A 17,187-nucleotide genomic window follows, 5' to 3' on the forward strand; every position below is an offset into this window, starting at 1 on the left:
AGTCCCTTCCGTCTCACTCCCCTGAGCTTTCTGATGTGCTGCTCTTTGCTTTGTAAATATCCCTCCTCTGCCTTCCCGCATTAACTGTGGTTATTGTCAAAACACCTTCCAAACATTTACCAGTCCCAAGAATCCTTGCTTTGATCACAGCACTTAGCATGGTGTATTGTAATCACTTCATTGTTTCCAACTGAAACCAAGAGCTTCTTCAGGGCAAGAGCTGTGTCTTTTATCTTTATAGCCCCAAAAAAGCAAAAACATAGTAGCAAATACTTTAAGTTTTTACATAAATTAATAATCTAGATTATTATCTTTAGAGTAGTGTTTCTTAAACTGTAGTCCAAATAATATTTGCTTATTGTACCCCTAGAGAAAGACTCCATGACAATCTGCTCATGAGAAGTATTACAAATCTCTGTTTTATATCCAATCATTAAAAAATCTTTTGAACTTTACCTAATCCCCATTTGACAATACTTTTTGTGGCAAATATTAACATTTAAGAAATTAAGAGTTTCAGAGATACAGTTTCCAGAACTTCCCAATACAGTTGGACATTTCCTCCGGGTGTTACAAACTTGCTTGATTTACTTCTATCAATGATGTTAGAATCCCAGATGTCAATGTCAGGCACTCCTGCTCCAAATGGGCCACTAAGAAAATGAGCTCTGAATTAAAAGTGATTGGCTTCAAGTATACTTATTTTTTATACTATTAAATAGTCCATGGGTTTTTTAAATACAAGAGAACAGATTTTTATTTTAACAGTTAGAAAACTCAGTATGTTTTGTGTAAGAGAGAGAGATTTAAAAAACTTAAAAATAAATATTAAAAAAACCAAAGCTCAGTAAGAAATTCTATTCTCAATTGTAATGGTAATCCTGGGACCCTAATGCAACTATACATTTTAAATCCATTTTTATTGGTTTCCATTTAAATGCCTATTAAAATTTTTTTTTTAGTTAAAATATAAATCAAAAATATAATGGCTTATCAACAAAAGTTCTCATACTGATCCATATGGGTTATTTCTAGCATAATGAAAGCCAATACATCACTTGCATTTTTAAGAAAGGTTGCTGAGGAGGAAGATATAATGTCAGCAATATTCATAAACTATCCAACTATAACCAGAAATAACCTAAAAAGGCTTCTAGGCATTCTTATGGGCAGATGATTATTTGTGGTATAAAGAAAGAGTTTTAAACTAAATTCTAAAGTTCAACACCATAATTAAGGGATGTGTATAATCTATAGACTATATATGATAAACAAGTACCCACTGACTTAAAAGCCTTGAAATCTTTATCAAAATCTACTACAACATAAGAGTTGTAAACTCAAATACTTACAAGGACAAAGAAAGGTTATCTGAAGTAAGGAAAGTACTAATGTGGGCACACTAGCAAACTGGAGAATATATGCCTTCCATAAAGGAGCAACCTCTGCACAGCAGGCCAAACAGTGATAGAAACTCAGGGGACACCATACTTGATTTTTTAGGACAAGTCTGAAGTCCAGATTTCTGCATAAGTCTTCTAAATTTTCCATGCTGACTCAATTTATAGAGGCAAACAAATCTGTGCGGCACATTTAAAATATAGCCCTTTTGTTTTTATATTTGCTATGAATGTGTGGTTCATAGCAACTAAATGGTTGTATATAATCCAAGTATTTGCATGTAAAATATATTCTTTCTACAATATCATATGTTTTACCAAAAAAATCAGGCCCTAATATATAATAAAAATTGCTAAAAAGACTCGTAATACTCACTTCAAGAGTTTTTCTGACAATTATTAATTTACAGTCTATTTGTATACAATTTTTCCAGATTGTAGCCAAATAGATAATAGTTTATAAGATTGCCAAAACTAAATTAATTTTTAAAATTCCTATCTGTATTCTTATCAACTTCAAGGATTTCAGTGTTTAAAGCTGACATCCTGGTTATGCTAAAGCTCTATAAACTTAACAGGCATACTGAGATAGTTCATAATACAACTTCAACTAAAAAACAACATTTAAAATTGGCTACTATTTTAATTGAGAAAGCCCAGTTGTAATTAACGTTTGTTGACATATAATCACCTGTATGGTGTCAAAGGGACATGAAATCATTAAAGGGTTAGCCTCTACCCAGTGAAAGATTACTCATAAGCAAATTTGTAAAGATTCTCTGAATGACAGTGAATGATTAATGGTGGGAAGAAAAAGGTGTCATTCTGTAAGCTGAGAGATATTGCCAAGAATATTCACTTTCACTTCCCAGTCACAGATGTAGAGAAAGGCAGGTAAGTCAGGCTAATCTTACTGAAAAGGAGAACTTTGAAGAAAGTAGCACCTAGCAAATGCCAACTCTTCTAGAGATTTCTTACATTTTTGAGATACAGAAATTTACATATTGCACTTATCTATACTGGGGTGCTTCATCAGGAGTGTATCCAAACGTTGAGGTGATTTTTTTTCTGTTATTGTTAGAGACAAGAGTCTCACTATGTTGCTCAAACTGGACGCAAACTCTTAGGCTCAAGCTGGTACTAAAGAAACATGCCACGGTGCCCAGCTTCAAGAAAACATTTTTAAACATACACTTTCAGGCCTTATTGGATCTATTATATCAAAATTTTCAGGGGAAAGCCTACAATTTTACATTTTTTTTAAACAAAATTAGCTCGGGTCATTATAATGCACAATTCTGAGAATTAGTGCAGCAGGCAGTCACTTCAGTCTCACCCTTCACCCTTTATCAGTTATAGATGTTGCCCAAAAGAGAAAAGAGTAAGAGACAGAGTTATTTATTAAATCTCCATTTAATTTTCATGGGTATGAGTAGAATAGAAACAATAAACTTAAAATCTCACTTGATTTTGCTATTTATAAGCTCCTTATCTCCCACCTTCCCATCAAGACATTCTAGATTTTAGAGGAGAGTTTAGACTCTTATCTAAGTGGCTGTTTCTGCCTGAATAAGTAGTAAGTCAGTTAATAATTTGTTTCACCTTCTGCTGAAGTGTTTCTCACTCTGTCATCACATATTCACCGCCAATATGGTTTCCTCAGAGTCCTCCTAAAATTAATCTCTAGGCAAGTTTAAACTCACTCTCTTTTTCAAACCAAAATTTATTAGCCCCAAAGCTAAAGAGCACCTTGTTTCAACACATAAACTAGAAGAACAACAAACTTTAAAAAAAACCTCTTCTTGGCATTTTCTCTTATTACCTAATTTCCAAGTGACCTGCATATTTCTGATGGCTTTTCTTTTCCCTTCCCGTTTTTCTCTCTTAAGCCTTGCCACTGAGAGATGATACATCAGTTTTTGTAGAAAATGCTCAGCAGCAGCAAATTTTCCATTTATTGTAAGTTGCTTTAGTTTTGTTGAGTTTTAAGATAAAGCCTATTTTCAGGGCACATTTTCTTTCCTGTGTTGTTTTACATTAATTAGGAAAAAAATAACCCTGCATTAAAAAAAATTGAAAAGGTTTTACCTTTAAGAAATTCACAATATTTTCCAAAGAGTATTTTTAAAAGTTGTGCCCCGTAATGCTTCTAAGTATCAATATTTAAAATACAATTTTAGACAATTTTTAAAGTGCATTTTAGGTTTTGGGGTACATGTGAAGAACATGCAATATTGTTGCATAGGTACACACATGGCAGTGTGATTTGCTGCCTTCCTCCCCTTCGCCTATATCTGGCATTTCTCCCCACGCTACCTCTCCCCAACTCCCCGCCCCCCACTGTCCCTCCCCTATTTCCCCTGACAGACCCCAGTGTGTGATGCTCCCCTCCCTGTGTCCATGTGTTCTCACTGTTCAACACCCACCTATGAGTGAGAACATGCGGTGTTTGATTTTCTGCTCTTGTGTCAGTTTGCTGAGAATGATGGTTTCCAGGTTCATCCATGTCCCTACAAAGGACACAGTCTCATCATTTTTGATGGTTAATTATTAATTTACTTGCATTCGGGGAATGTTTGAGCTTCTGAATATAAAAAATTGACCCTTATCTATGTTAAGGTTAAAACAAATATTTTGAAAAGAAAGTTGATTGATCTATACCTTGTCCAGTGCTTCAATATTTGCATCATAAGAAAGCAGTTTTTCTGCCAGTAATGTACTCTCATTATACACAGCATAATCAACAAAATGATGGCACAAATCTCTTCCTGGCAATGTGCAGCTTTTCCCTATTAGATCAAGAAATAGAGTGTAAATTCTAACAATTCAAAATACACATTCCACAGGTTTCACTAACTAGTTATATTTAAATGAAATAAATTTATTTTAATTCTGCATGTATAAATCAAACCCATGTCATGCTGAAAGAGTTGGCTGGTATATACTTGTATCAAAGGCATGCTGATTTGTTTGTTACAAATATCAACCGGGCATTTTCTGTTCACCAGGAGGGTGACTGGTTCCACATAGCCACTGGCACAGGTCAAATGTAGAGCAGCAGTTCTACGAGAGTAATAGGACTTTTTAGGAAATTGTAGCGCAATATCTCAAAACATAGAGTCATTCACATGATTGCAAACATTGAATAGCATATTTTTCCTCTTTCTTCAAAACAAATACTTCATTTTTCTTGAAGAAAGTACAGTATTTACTAGTCCTTATTGCTCACTACTGTAATGAAAACAGCAGCCTATTTGAATAGAAAGAGCTTGGTCTTTGGATTCAGTTCAAGTAGGGCTTGAGTTCTACTTTAAACTCTGTCATTTACCAGCTATTGCCTTTTTGTGTCTCAACTTCCTCATTAATAAAGACAACAATAATAGCTACCTCATAAGACATCATGATGCTTAAATGAGAAACTATGTAGTATTTAGAATAGTTGCTACAGCAACAACTCAAAAATCATTAGATTTTTGTTTTTTGAGAGAAGGTCCCACTCTTTTGCCCAGGCTGGAGTGCGATGGTGTAATCATACCACACTGTAGCCTGGAGCTCCCGGGCCCAAGCTATCCTCCATCCCCAGCCTCCTGAGTAGCTGAGACTACAGATGTGCACCAGCATGTCCAGCTACTAATTTAAAATTTTATGTAGAGTAAGAATCTCACTTTGTTGCTCAGGCTGGTCTCAAACTCCTGGCATTAAGCTATCCTCCAACCGCAGCCTCCCAGAGTTCTGAGATTACAGGTGTGAGCCGCTGCAGTCAGCCAGATGTTATAATTCTTACTTTTACTACTACTTAACAATGACATTTTCATTAAGTAAAATATTACAATTATACCTACTTTATAGGATGACTTAAATAGGTGACATTTTAACACCTCCAATATTGGAATGCCACCTGTAATTCTTGATTTACTACAATAATAATTGGTAGCATTTAAAAAATTATTTTATTGATATATAAAATAATGGGGCATCACACAATCCATGAGACCTTACGTTAAGTAGAATATGGTATACTCAGCAGGTCTAGGGCAGTTCTAGGCATATAAGTGGCACTTAAATACATTTTAGTTCTTAAAGGCACTATGGGGAAAGAGCATTGAAATAGCAATAACACATTTTTAAACAACTTAATTATTTGATTTTCAAACAATTTGAAGTCAAAGGAATCTCCTGATTCAAATGAATAGGTATGACTCACATTTACAGAATATATGCAAATCAGACTTTTCATTAATTAATATTAGTATTTTAAAATGATAAACGTTTGAAAGGGCAGTTAAAGGTTATCTTCTATTTTCTAACTTCAGAAATTCATTTGTTTGAAAGGTGGGAGATAAAGTTTAAATGAGAATACGTCCTAATATCCCCATTTCAAATCTCTCAGCTTGTGCAGGCAGCACAGATAAACATGAAGTTTTTAAGGATGGAAGGGTCCTGAGAGACAGTAGAATATGTCGGCTACGTAGTAGGTCCTCAGGTTACATTTGATGAATACATGGAGTGAAAAAATGGATAAATACAGATGGGGAGTTCAATATTTTTAAATAAAATACATTTAATATAAATGTATTTTCTATAAAGCAGCATTTTGCAATAATGATTACTTATATTTGTTATGGTTATTTTAAAAGAATACAAGTAAAATGAAATGATTAATCTATCATTGTTTACCATATATGGCATAAATCCATATATGTAAAAACATATGTACATAATTATATACATAAAATGTGGAAACACAGATAAAACATTCCCTTTTTATTTCTGAAGAGGAAAAAAGTTCAAATATGATGATACATAATAATGATAAAAAATACAAAGTGAGAAATTATTTTTATCTGTACAAGATTCATATTCCTCTCTCCCCAAGGATTATTCCATTAATAATAAACTCTTACTGAAAGTGTTATACATGCTCACTGTAGTGATCACAGAAAAGAAAAAGGAAAAAAAAAAAACTTTACTTAAAATACAAAGGCCCAAATATTACAAATTTTATATTTTATACACTTTTTTGCTAACACAAGACCATGGTATGTTGTGTGTATGTATAATCAAACTGATTCTTTTCTCCTTGCTGGCTATAACAAAATACATCTTCGCACATTAACATACTTCTATATCTATTGTCACATTCAGTGGTGACATATTATTCCATCCTATGGATGCAACAGAAATTTATTTATGTATGTGGGTTCTTTTTAAAATAAGTGCTGCAAAAAACAAAGTGCATGTATCTCTACTTCCTAAGGGTGTTGTAGTATAATTCAATACTGAGTACTAGGTCGGCCATAGAGACCCCCATCCAGGTGGTGCTGAAGGAATTGAGAAGCAGACACCCAGGTAGAACAACAAAGTGAGCTATCCAAGGGACCACCAGCCTTCCGAGCTGACAGCCTCAGGGGGCTGACAGCATTCCAGGCTGTGGGCCTCAGGCAGACCCTGACCCATGCAATTATTCTCTCTGAACAGGTGATGATTATTAACAGATGTCCAGTATTTTCTCATAACACAAAAATATACCAAGTAGGCAGCTGGTGTCCACTTACCACTGATCATAGACAAACTGAAAGTATTCTCCACAAGGAAGCCATGGGGCAGGGTCAGATGTCCCACACTTAAAGAATTGTTTTAACCAGTGTATGATATTTATATATTGTCCTGCCACTTTTGAATGTCCCAAGTCATTTACTACTCGGAGTGGAGGAGGCAGCTAGGTTTTCCTTGCCATCTTTCTCCCTAGCAAACAATATATTTTATCATACACTCAGCATTTCACAATATTCATACACTTAGGATTTCTCAACAACTTAAAATTTCTCAACAATGGAATTGATGGGTAAAGGGTATACACATTTTTCTAATGTAGTACTTGCCACCAATTATCTATTTGAAAAGTAATAGGTAACTTAAACTTTAAGCAGCAGTACAAAACATCCTCACACATATTGAACAGAAAACAGTCATTCCTCTTTTAATTTAAGTTATTATACCAGGGACACAAAGGATTTTTTCTGTGTACATAAGTAACTTATAGATCTGAAAAAAAGTACTTTGTCCACTTTTAGAGTTTTGATTTGAAAAAATTCCCTGTAAAATTGTAAAATAAACTTTTTATCTAATGTGTATATATGTTTTATCTAATTTGTATATATAACTAATATATATAATATCTGTAATATATGTTATACATATCAGTACTATATACATATTACATGATATATAACGAATTCCTTGCAAAATGAAAACACACTTTTCATCTTAATATATATATAATATGGTAAATACTTTTCAAGTATGTTCTATTTTTTTTTCCTGATACACAGGCAGTTTTAATTTTTAGTTTGCTAAATCAACCTTCAGAATGCCTGCCTGTGAGGTAATTCTTAGGAAGGCCTTTGTCAACATAAAATATACCTGTAAAATAAGCATTTGTGTTTCTTCTGGCACTTTTGCAACGTGCATATGTAAAAATTTCAATCTGCATTCCATCAGGAACTCGTGTTTGTGACATAAAATTTTATGGGTTTTCTTCAGAAAGCAGACATGTTTTCATCAATAATTAATCCTTTCCATTCATAACTGTTAACATGATCAATTCTTATATATAGCTTATATAATTTCAGTGTTTCTGGATTTCCCGTTCTATTCCATGCATTTATCTGTCTTTCCAGCTGTTAGTAAACAATTAATTGAAGAAATTAATAGCACATTTTAATATCTAGAGAGGCAAGTGTTTTTTCACTCCATTATGAAAAATTTTTAAATGTCATCAGAATACTAAAAGACAGCAGGTGTCATGCAACAATGTTAAAACCTTGATATTTTCATTCTGCTTATGTAAAATTGACAAACACAGAAAGAGCTCACATTTTGAGAAAAATGTTCTTCCCATTGAGGAACACAGAACCCACTCCCACTTCCAAGTTTCCCTCTGAGAACCTTCAGTAAAGAACCGATCTACGCAGGCGGATATCGATGTCAAACGGGCAGTTTTACCTGAGAACTCTCGGCTTACTGAAAATGACTCCCGGTATTTTTGATGGGGGAATGAGTTCTCTCATTAGGCACCTCCTATAATGTATAAAACACCGTGTTTTAAACGTGAAGGTTAAGAACAACAACAAAACACTGCATATGCGTAACTTAGTGAGTTAAATCGTTCGCATTCTCCAGCAAGCGCTGCAGCCCGGGAATTAGGAGGGATAGAGAGCAGCCGAGGCCGGGCGCGGTGGCTCACGCCTGTAAACCAAGCACGTTGAGGGCCAAGGCGGGCGGATCACCTGAGGTCGGGAGTTCAAGACCAGCCTGACCAACATGGCGAAACCCCGTCTTTAAAAATAAAAATAAAAATAAAAATAAAAATATTAAAATATGTATATATATAATAAAAATAAAAAAAAGAAAAAGCAGCTGAGGCTCCTTTTGACTCCGCTGCTTCGAGGGTGCTGGGTGCCCTCCAAGGGCGGGTCCCAAGGGCTGCGGAGAAGCCGGGCCTCGGGACCCCCCCACCCCGGGCTGAGCCCCGCTACCTGTGCGGCTTGGCCGGGCGTCCAGGTCTCAGCTCCTGCGCGCCGGGCGGCTCCACCTCTGCAGCCGCCCTGTGGATCTTCCGCGGTTCCGCGTCCCGAATTCGGAGCGCGGAAGCCGTGTAGACCAGTCTGTGGAGCCCAGGACCGCCTGGCCCCTGCGGCTACGAGGCGGAGGAACTTCTTCATGGTGGTGACTTCTCAGCTCTCCAACCACTCGCTCCTGAGCAGTGGCTGTTCTTGTCACCTTTTTTTCTTTCTTTTTTCTTTTCTTTCTTTCTTTTTTTTTTTTTTTTTTTTTTTGAGACGGAGTTTCGCTCTCGTTACCCAGGCTGGAGTGCAATGGCGCGATCTCGGCTCACCGCAACCTCCGCCTCCTGGGCTCAGGCAATTCTCCTGCCTCAGCCTCCCGAGTAGCTGGGATTACAGGCACACGCCACCGTGCCCAGCTAATTTTTTGTATTTTTAGTAGAGACGGGGTTTCACCATGTTGACCAGGATGGTCTCGATCTCTTGACCTTGTGATCCACCCGCCTCGGCCTCCCAAAGTGCTGGGATTACAGGCGTGAGCCACCGCTCCCGGTCCCCTGTCACCTTTTCACCGCCCCCCACCCCAGCCTCAAATCCCCAATACAACCCCAATCCGCAAATCTGCTTTCTAGCCCAGAATCCGCGATCCAGCCGGGTCCACCACAGCCTTCAGCAGCGAGCTGGCAGACCTCTCAGACCTAGCGAGCCCGGCGAAGCCGTTAGGCGCGCGCCTGCCCCGCGGTGGGCCCCCGGCCCGAAGTCACTCCCATGCCCGCGCAGGAAGGTTGGGCCGCAGCTCTGGGCAGGCGCCCCTGGGCTCCGGGTTCTCCTGGGCTCGCCGGGCAGCCCCAGGACCATAGGCGCAGGATCGCAGGCGCGCAGCCCGCCGGGCCCCTCTGTTTCCCATGCCGGATGCGCAGTTTGCAAGTGCAGCTCTGGCACCAGCGCGGGATGTCGGAGCTTCCCTGGGATGGCATCAGGGTCGCGCAGTGCACAGCTCATCTGGCCTGAGGGTGCGCTCCTCTTGGAAACCTCTCTGGATCCTGGACCCCTGCGCTGGGGACTCTGCATCCACACCGACGAGATGCAGTGGCTGCTTGAGGGCGACTGTCTGACTTTGTCGCCTGGGCGACCGGCCCCAGGATCCCTGCTGCTGGGGGCGCGGGCCTGGTCTGGGGCGTCCAGCCACTTGCTGCCCGTGCCACGCCTACGCTGCAGAGGCGGTTCGGGCGCCGGCGCGGGCTGGCGGACCTGGCACCTGATGTCCTCAGGGTCAAGTGCATTACCCGCCACCTGAGGGGTCTGCTCTGCCTTGGCCTCCTCCAAGAGCTTAGGGTTCACTGGGTAGCAGTTTAGGAATGCCTAAATGGAAGGAAATATTCTTTCTCTGCCTTTGAGAAACAAGTGGTGTATATATATTCTTTATATATATATAATGATATATATAATATAATTCATAATATATGATATATAATATAATTTATAATATATAATAAATATATATAATATATAACATATATATTATAAAGAATATAATAATTCTTTATAATATATATATAATGCCTAAATAGAAGGAAATATTCTTTCTCTGTCTTTGAGAAATAAGTGGTGTATTCGTAAAGCAGATAAAATGTTACTTTTGTTCCTGACCCGTGGGAGGGGGGAGAAGAAGTTAAGGATAGCTGTCACATTTACCACCTGAGGTGTTGTCTCAAGTAAATCCTGAGGTTTGGGCCACCCAGGCTCTGGGAAACACACTAAAGACCACCCCGATTCAAATCCAACTTCAGCCTCATGCTCCTCACCCTCAGAAAAGACAATACACTTTAAGGCAGGGAGAATGAGAGGAAATTCAACCCCTTATTGCCAAATTCTTGCCATATGACTTATTAAGACCATGAGAATCTCCTTACAATGCTCCCATGTTACCAGATCAAAAGCCTACAGATTTGTCAGAAACCTTATAGCATTAATAAATGCAGTTCTTGTCTCCCTACACCCCATTGTCCCCAATTCTTACTCAAGTCTCGGTGAATGCAAGCTGGTTTACATTCTTAGATATGAAAGACACATTTTTCTGCATCTCAATGCATCCAGATTCACCATATGTTTGCTTTTTAATGGACTGATCCAGATACTCATTTAGCCTCCAAACTAACCTGGACAGTCCTCTCTGAAGAGTTATGGATTAGCCTCAATTATTTCAAAATGTTCTAGCTAAAGACTTAAGAAATTCACAATTGCAAAGGGGCACAATTATTTAGTATGTAAATGACTTACTCATTGCTAGTCTGACTAAAAAAGACTCAGATAATAATACTGTTAAATTGATACATTTCCTGGGAAATGGCAGCTATAGGGTGTCACCATACAAGGCTCAGATTATGACTCAAAGACTCAAATATTTGGAATCTGTCTTAACCTCTGGAACTGATCGACATCCCTTGAAGGAAAAAAAGTTTTTTTAGTCATCCAAGAGTCCTAGTCCAACAAATGGCTGTGGGCCTTTTTAGGGGACAGTTGAGTACTGCAGCTTATGGGTGCCCAGATTTGGACATGTAGCCAAGCCTTTATATAAAACACTAAAAGGAAAATATTAGAGCTCCTTCAGTGTAATTAGAACTGCAAGCTAACCTTCAATACTTTCAAAGAGAAATTAGGCTCTGCTGCAGCCTTGGGTATCTACAAGTTGGATGAACCATTTTTTCTTTTTTTTTTTTTTTTCTTTCTTTTTTTTTTTTTTTGAGACGGAGTTTCGCTCTTGTTACCCAGGCTGGAGTGCAATGGCGCGATCTCGGCTCACCGCAACCTCCGCCTCCTGGGCTCAGGCAATTCTCCTGCCTCAGCCTCCTAAGTAGCTGGGATTACAGGCATGCACCACCACGCCCAGCTAGTTTTTTTGTATTTTTAGTAGAGACGGGGTTTCACCATGTTGACCAGGATGGTCTCGATCTTTCGACCTCGTGATCCACCCGCCTCGGCCTCCCAAAGTGCTGGGATTACAGGCTTGAGCCACCGTGCCCGGCCAAATGTGGCCAAAAAGCAAGGCATAGGCCTTGGGTAATCTTGTCCCAAAACTGGGAAACATTCCAAGGCCAGTAGCTTACTTTTCTGAGCAGATAGACCAGGTGGGCTCAGGGTGTCCTAGATTTCTTAGTGCTGTTGCTGCTACAACTTTTCTAGTAGGCAAGGCTAATAAACATTAGGAAAGCGCCTAAAGGTTTTTTGACCCCACACCAAGGGAAGGTGGTCCTAGAAGCTAAAGGGCACCAGTGGATTATAGGAGAACATTTATTAAAGTATCAAACCTTATTGCTAGACACTCCAGAGATAACTCTTGAAGTCTGACAAACTATAAACCCAGCTCCTTATCTGCTAGAGCACACAGGTGCTGCCAGCCGTCCCAGCATACAGGTTGTTATTCATCTGTTCTCATGCTGCTAGTAAAGACATATATGAGGCTGGGTAATTTATAAATAAAAGAGGTTTAATTGACTCACAGTTCCACATGGCTGGTGGGGCCTCACAATCATGGCATAAGGCAAATGAGGAGCAAAGTTACATCTCTTACATGGTAGCAGGCAAAAGAGCTTGTGTAGGAAAACTACGCTTTATAAAGGGGAGTGATCCCAGCACTTTGGGAGGCCAAGGCAGCAGGTGGATCACCTGAAGTCAGGAGTTTGAGACCAGCCTGGCCAATATGGTGAAACCATGTCTGTGCTAAAAATACAAAAATTAGCCATGCATGGTGGTGGGTACCTGTAATCCCAGCTACTCAAGAGGCGGAGACAGAAAAATCCCTTGAACCCAAGAGACAGATGCTGCAATGAGCTGACATCATGCCACTGCACTCCAGCCTGGGCAACAGAGCAAGACTATGTCTCAAAAAAATAAAATGAAATAAAAATAAAATAAAATCATCAGATCTCATGAGGTTTATTCACTGTCACAAGAATAGCATGGGAAAGACCCGCCCCACTCCCCGATTCAATTACCTCCAGCTGGATCCTTCCCAAGACACATGGGAATTATGAGAGCTATAATTGATAAGATTTGACTGGAGACAGAGCCAAACCATGTCACAGGTTATGAAACAAATTTATTCTAGCGGGCCAGAATGAGCTCCTTGACCATCCCAAGGAAGAGTGGTTAACAGATGCAAGTTGTTTTATGCATCAGGATAACAGGAGGGCTAGATATGCTCTGATTAGTCAGCACAAGTTAATCAAGTCACATGCCTTGCCAACCTCTATCTCAGCTCAAAAAGCTGTTAATTGAACTTATCAGAGTCCTGCAGTGGGGGAAGGATTTAAAAGTTAACATTTACACTGATTCTAAGTATGACTTTTTAGTACTTCATGCTTATGCTGCAATTTGGAATGGGTAGGGACTCCTGACCACAAAGGGCTTTTCCATACAACATCACTCAGATTTTGAGCTTGTTAGAATGCTGCTTGGCTGCCAAAGAAAAGTGACTATAATTCACTGCAGAGGACATCAAAAGAGAGATTGACCATGTAAAAGAAAATGCCCTTGCAAATACAGTAGTCAAGGTCACTGCACTGAAGCTGATGGGCATGCCGGTCAGCATACCTAGAGCTGGGCCCGAAGGCTCTGAAGAATGGGCCAGGGATTGCAGTTTAGTCCAGAACCCTCTGGCTGGCTGACTCATGGTAATACATTACCAATTCCCAATACTAATCATAGGAAAATAGTTAAGCACTTACACGATTGTTTTCACCCTAGAAGGGATTCTTTGTTTCAGTTAATGTCTCATTGGTTTGTGGTGATAAATCTTTTCAAGACACTAAAACAGGTGAACCTGCCCTGAGCTCTGTGCCTAAAAAAACCCAAACAGCCAGCAATTTTCTCCTCCTCTAGTTTAACCTGTCCAACATTGAGAAACCTCTCCAGGTGAGGACTGAAAACTGATTTACTCGGGTGCCTTTAAATATCTGCTAATGCTTACTGATAACCTTCACTGGTTAGATCAAGACATTCCCCATGCTATCTGAAATGTGTTTACCAGAAGATATAGTTCCTCAGTTTGGATCATCTAAAAGCGTGCAAAGTGACAATGGTCCATCTTTCACAGCAGACATATCCCAACACCTGTTCTCAGCTTTAGGAATCAAATATCACCTTCACTCTGTGTGGAGACTACAGTCCTCTTGAAACGTGAAAGAACTAATAAAACTCTAAAGAAGACTCTAGCGAAATCAAGAGGCCTGACTATCTCTAACACCCGTAGCTTACTATGGGTTTCAGCTGCTCCAAAGGAAACTTATAATTAGGTCCTGTTGAGTTAGCATACAGAAAGCCTTTTCTAACCACAGCTCTCCTAAGAGATGAAAGGACTCATCAATTACAAAAGTATGTCATCAATATAGGACACGTGCAAACAAACTCTGTGACTATGGAAACATAAGACTTCCCCTCCCACATGGGAGGAAAATTCAGTTTCAGCTCAGCTAGGGATTTAGTCTCACTAAAGACATGGGAGGAAGTTCTTCAGCTGCCCAGCTCTCCCCCGCGTGGAAAGGACCACAGCAAGGCCACCTGAGCTCTCCGATAGCCATTAACCTCCAAGGGAGTCACAGGTGGGCACACCTGTGTAAAAGTACAGCTGTTTCTTATTCTGGGAGCCCAATCCAAGGCTGGGGGAGGTGGGCACGGGGCTATTTAAGCATCGGCAGATGGCGGGCTGAGTCATTGTGTGGTTGGCCTTCCGTCTCGCGTTTCTGTTGCTGGCGTGGTCCTGCCTTGGCTATGCGGGAGATCGTGCTCACCCAAATCGGACAGTGCGGGAACCAGATCGGTGCAAAGGTTGGCGGCTGGGGCTCTGAGGGCCCAGCTCGTGCCTGCAGGGTGGCCGGTGATGTTGGCAGTGGAGGGTGTGGTACCTCTGCATGGCCAGCCCTGGGCTCCCTGCCTCGGACGCAGTAGAGCTGGGTGGCTGGTGAGGCTGCCAGGGTGAACACCAAGGGACCCAGCGGCCTGAGGGTGGGGGTGGAAGTGGGAGAAGGACTGGGGCAACTCCAGCTCCCTGAGCTCCATGACTCAGCCCTGGCCTGTCTGGCCTCTTGCATCTCTTGCAGTTCTGGGAGGTGATCTCTGATGAACATGGCATCGACTCTGCAGGCACCTACCATGGGGACAGTGACCTGCAGCAGGAACGCATCAACGTGTACTACAACGAGGCCAGCGGTGAGAGCCCAGTCTTTCCCCGACCGCCCTCCTGGGAATGCCAGCCCTCTCCTCACCGATGCCCTCCCGTTCCCTTCAGGTGGCAGGTACGTGGCCCGCGCTGTGCTTGTGGATCTGGAGCCGGGCACCATGGACTCTGTGCGCTCAGGGCCCTTCGGGCAGATCTTCAGGCCAGACAACTTCATCTTTGGTGAGATGTGGATGAAGACTGGGGTGCGGCTCCTTAGCCAGGGCAGCTCAAAGTCAGCGAGTGCCCCAAGGTCGTCTCTGTGGGAACTGTGGAATCGGGGCCCCTGAACACCCTCCCATCCTCTGAATTACTCAATCTCTCTCTCCTAAATGGGCTTTGGGGGAGGAAGGCCCAGCTGTCTCCTCAAGGTGAGGAGCTGCTGATGTGATCTCCCTGCAGGCAGCTGAGCTGGGGCGGTGACTACGGCCTTCGCTGGGAACGGGCAGGAGCCACCTGCAGCGAGTCTCTTGTTTGGCTCCTGATCTAGGTGCTAACAGGCAGCTGTCTCAGGTTTGGTTCCTGATCTGGGTTCTAACAGGCAAGGCTGCTGTCCTGTAACTTTAGGGGAGAGGGTTTAACTTGCTCTACCTGCAGGGTGAATGGTGCCTTTTGCATTGTGGTGGTGACCACCGATGACCATATACCTGGCCATCGAGTGACTGACTGTACTACCTTACAGGTCAGTTTGGGGCCGGGAACAACTGGGCCAAGGGCTACTACACAGAAGGCGCAGAGCTGATGGAGTCGGTGATGGATGTTGTGAGAAAAGAAGCTGAGAGCTGTGATTGCCTGCAGGGTTTCCAGCTGACCCACTCCCTGGGTGGGGGGACTGGGTCTGGGATGGGTGCCCTTCTCACGAGCAAAATTCGGGAGGAGTACCCAGACAGGATCATAAACACGTTCAGCGTCCTGCCCTCGCCCAAGGTGTCAGACACTGTGGTGGAGCCCTACAATGCCACCCTCTCCGTCCACCAGCTCATAGAAAATGCAGACGAGACGTTCTGCATTGATAACGAAGCGCTCTATAACATCTGTTCCAGGACCTTAAAACTGACCACACCCACCTATGGTGACCTGAATCACCTGGTGTCTGCTACCATGAGTGGGGTCACCACGTGCCTGCGCTTCCCGGGCCAGCTGAATGCTGACCTGCGGAAGCTGGCCGTGAACATGGTTCCATTTCCCCGGCTGCACTTCTTCATGCCCGGCTTTGCCCCACTGAGCAGCCGGGGCAGCCAGCAGTACCGGGCCCTGACCGTGGCTGAGCTCACTCAGCAGCTCTTTGATGCTAAGAATATGATGACCGCCTGTGACCCCCGTCATGGCCGCTACCTAACTGTGGCTGCCATTTTTAGAGGTCGCATGTCCATGAGGGAGGTGGATGAGCAAATGTTCAACATTCAAAATAAGAACAGCAGCTACTTTGCTGAATGGCTCCCTCACAATGTGAAAACAGCCGTCTGTGACATCCCACCCCGGGGGCTAAAAATGTCGGCCACCTTCATTGGTAACAACACAGCGATCCAAGAGCTCTTCAAACGCTTCTCCGAACAGTTTGCAGCCATGTTCAGGCGCAAGGCCTTCCTGCACTGGTACACGGACGAGGGCATGGATGAGATGGAGTTCACCGAGGCCGAGAGCAACCTGAATGACCTGGTGTCAGAATACCAGCAATACCAAGATGCCACAGCTGAGGAGGAGGAGTTTGAGGAGTATGTTGAGGAGGAGGAGGAGGTAGCCTAGAAGCTTCCTTTTCTAGGTAAAGGGGGAAGCAGTGTGGATTTTTTTAGTGTGTTCTGACAGCTGTTGTCACTACACACTTCTTTGAGTCTTTACATCTTCTGCTGCATTTTAAAGCATTTTCATAGCAAGTAGTTTGACCTAATAAAATATTTTCATAGCATCTGGTTTCACCTCCAACTTCTTTCTATAGGCCCTCTGGGTACTGCTTCCAGATGGGCATACTTCTTCCAGATGGGCATAGTGGTCCTGCAAGGCTGAAGCT

The 17,187-nt window shown here is 41.9% G+C and overlaps 1 protein-coding gene across 3 annotated transcripts in view; it reads left to right on the top strand.

Moving 5' to 3' along the window:
* The window catches only part of LOC141581106 (tubulin beta-8 chain-like), a 537,263-nt gene that overhangs the window by 146,361 nt on the left and 373,715 nt on the right, over nucleotides 1-17,187 (top strand). The window contains exons 1-4 of one of the 3 annotated variants that reach the window (XM_074385518.1): nucleotides 14,681-14,791; nucleotides 15,064-15,172; nucleotides 15,252-15,362; nucleotides 15,862-16,958. The exons of 1 other annotated variant lie outside the window; for it this stretch is intronic. In XM_074385518.1, coding sequence (XP_074241619.1) covers nucleotides 14,735-14,791; nucleotides 15,064-15,172; nucleotides 15,252-15,362; nucleotides 15,862-16,925 — 1,341 coding nt within the window. In that variant the 5' untranslated portion in view covers nucleotides 14,681-14,734 and the 3' untranslated portion in view covers nucleotides 16,926-16,958. Of the gene's footprint in view, nucleotides 1-14,680; nucleotides 14,792-15,063; nucleotides 15,173-15,251; nucleotides 15,363-15,861; nucleotides 16,959-17,187 lie in introns of those variants that run through there. One more of the 3 variants, XM_074385517.1, reaches the window with a different exon arrangement.

This window comes from Saimiri boliviensis, chromosome 14 (genome assembly GCF_048565385.1).
Source record: "Saimiri boliviensis isolate mSaiBol1 chromosome 14, mSaiBol1.pri, whole genome shotgun sequence".
NCBI classification, from domain to species: Eukaryota; Metazoa; Chordata; class Mammalia; order Primates; family Cebidae; genus Saimiri; species Saimiri boliviensis.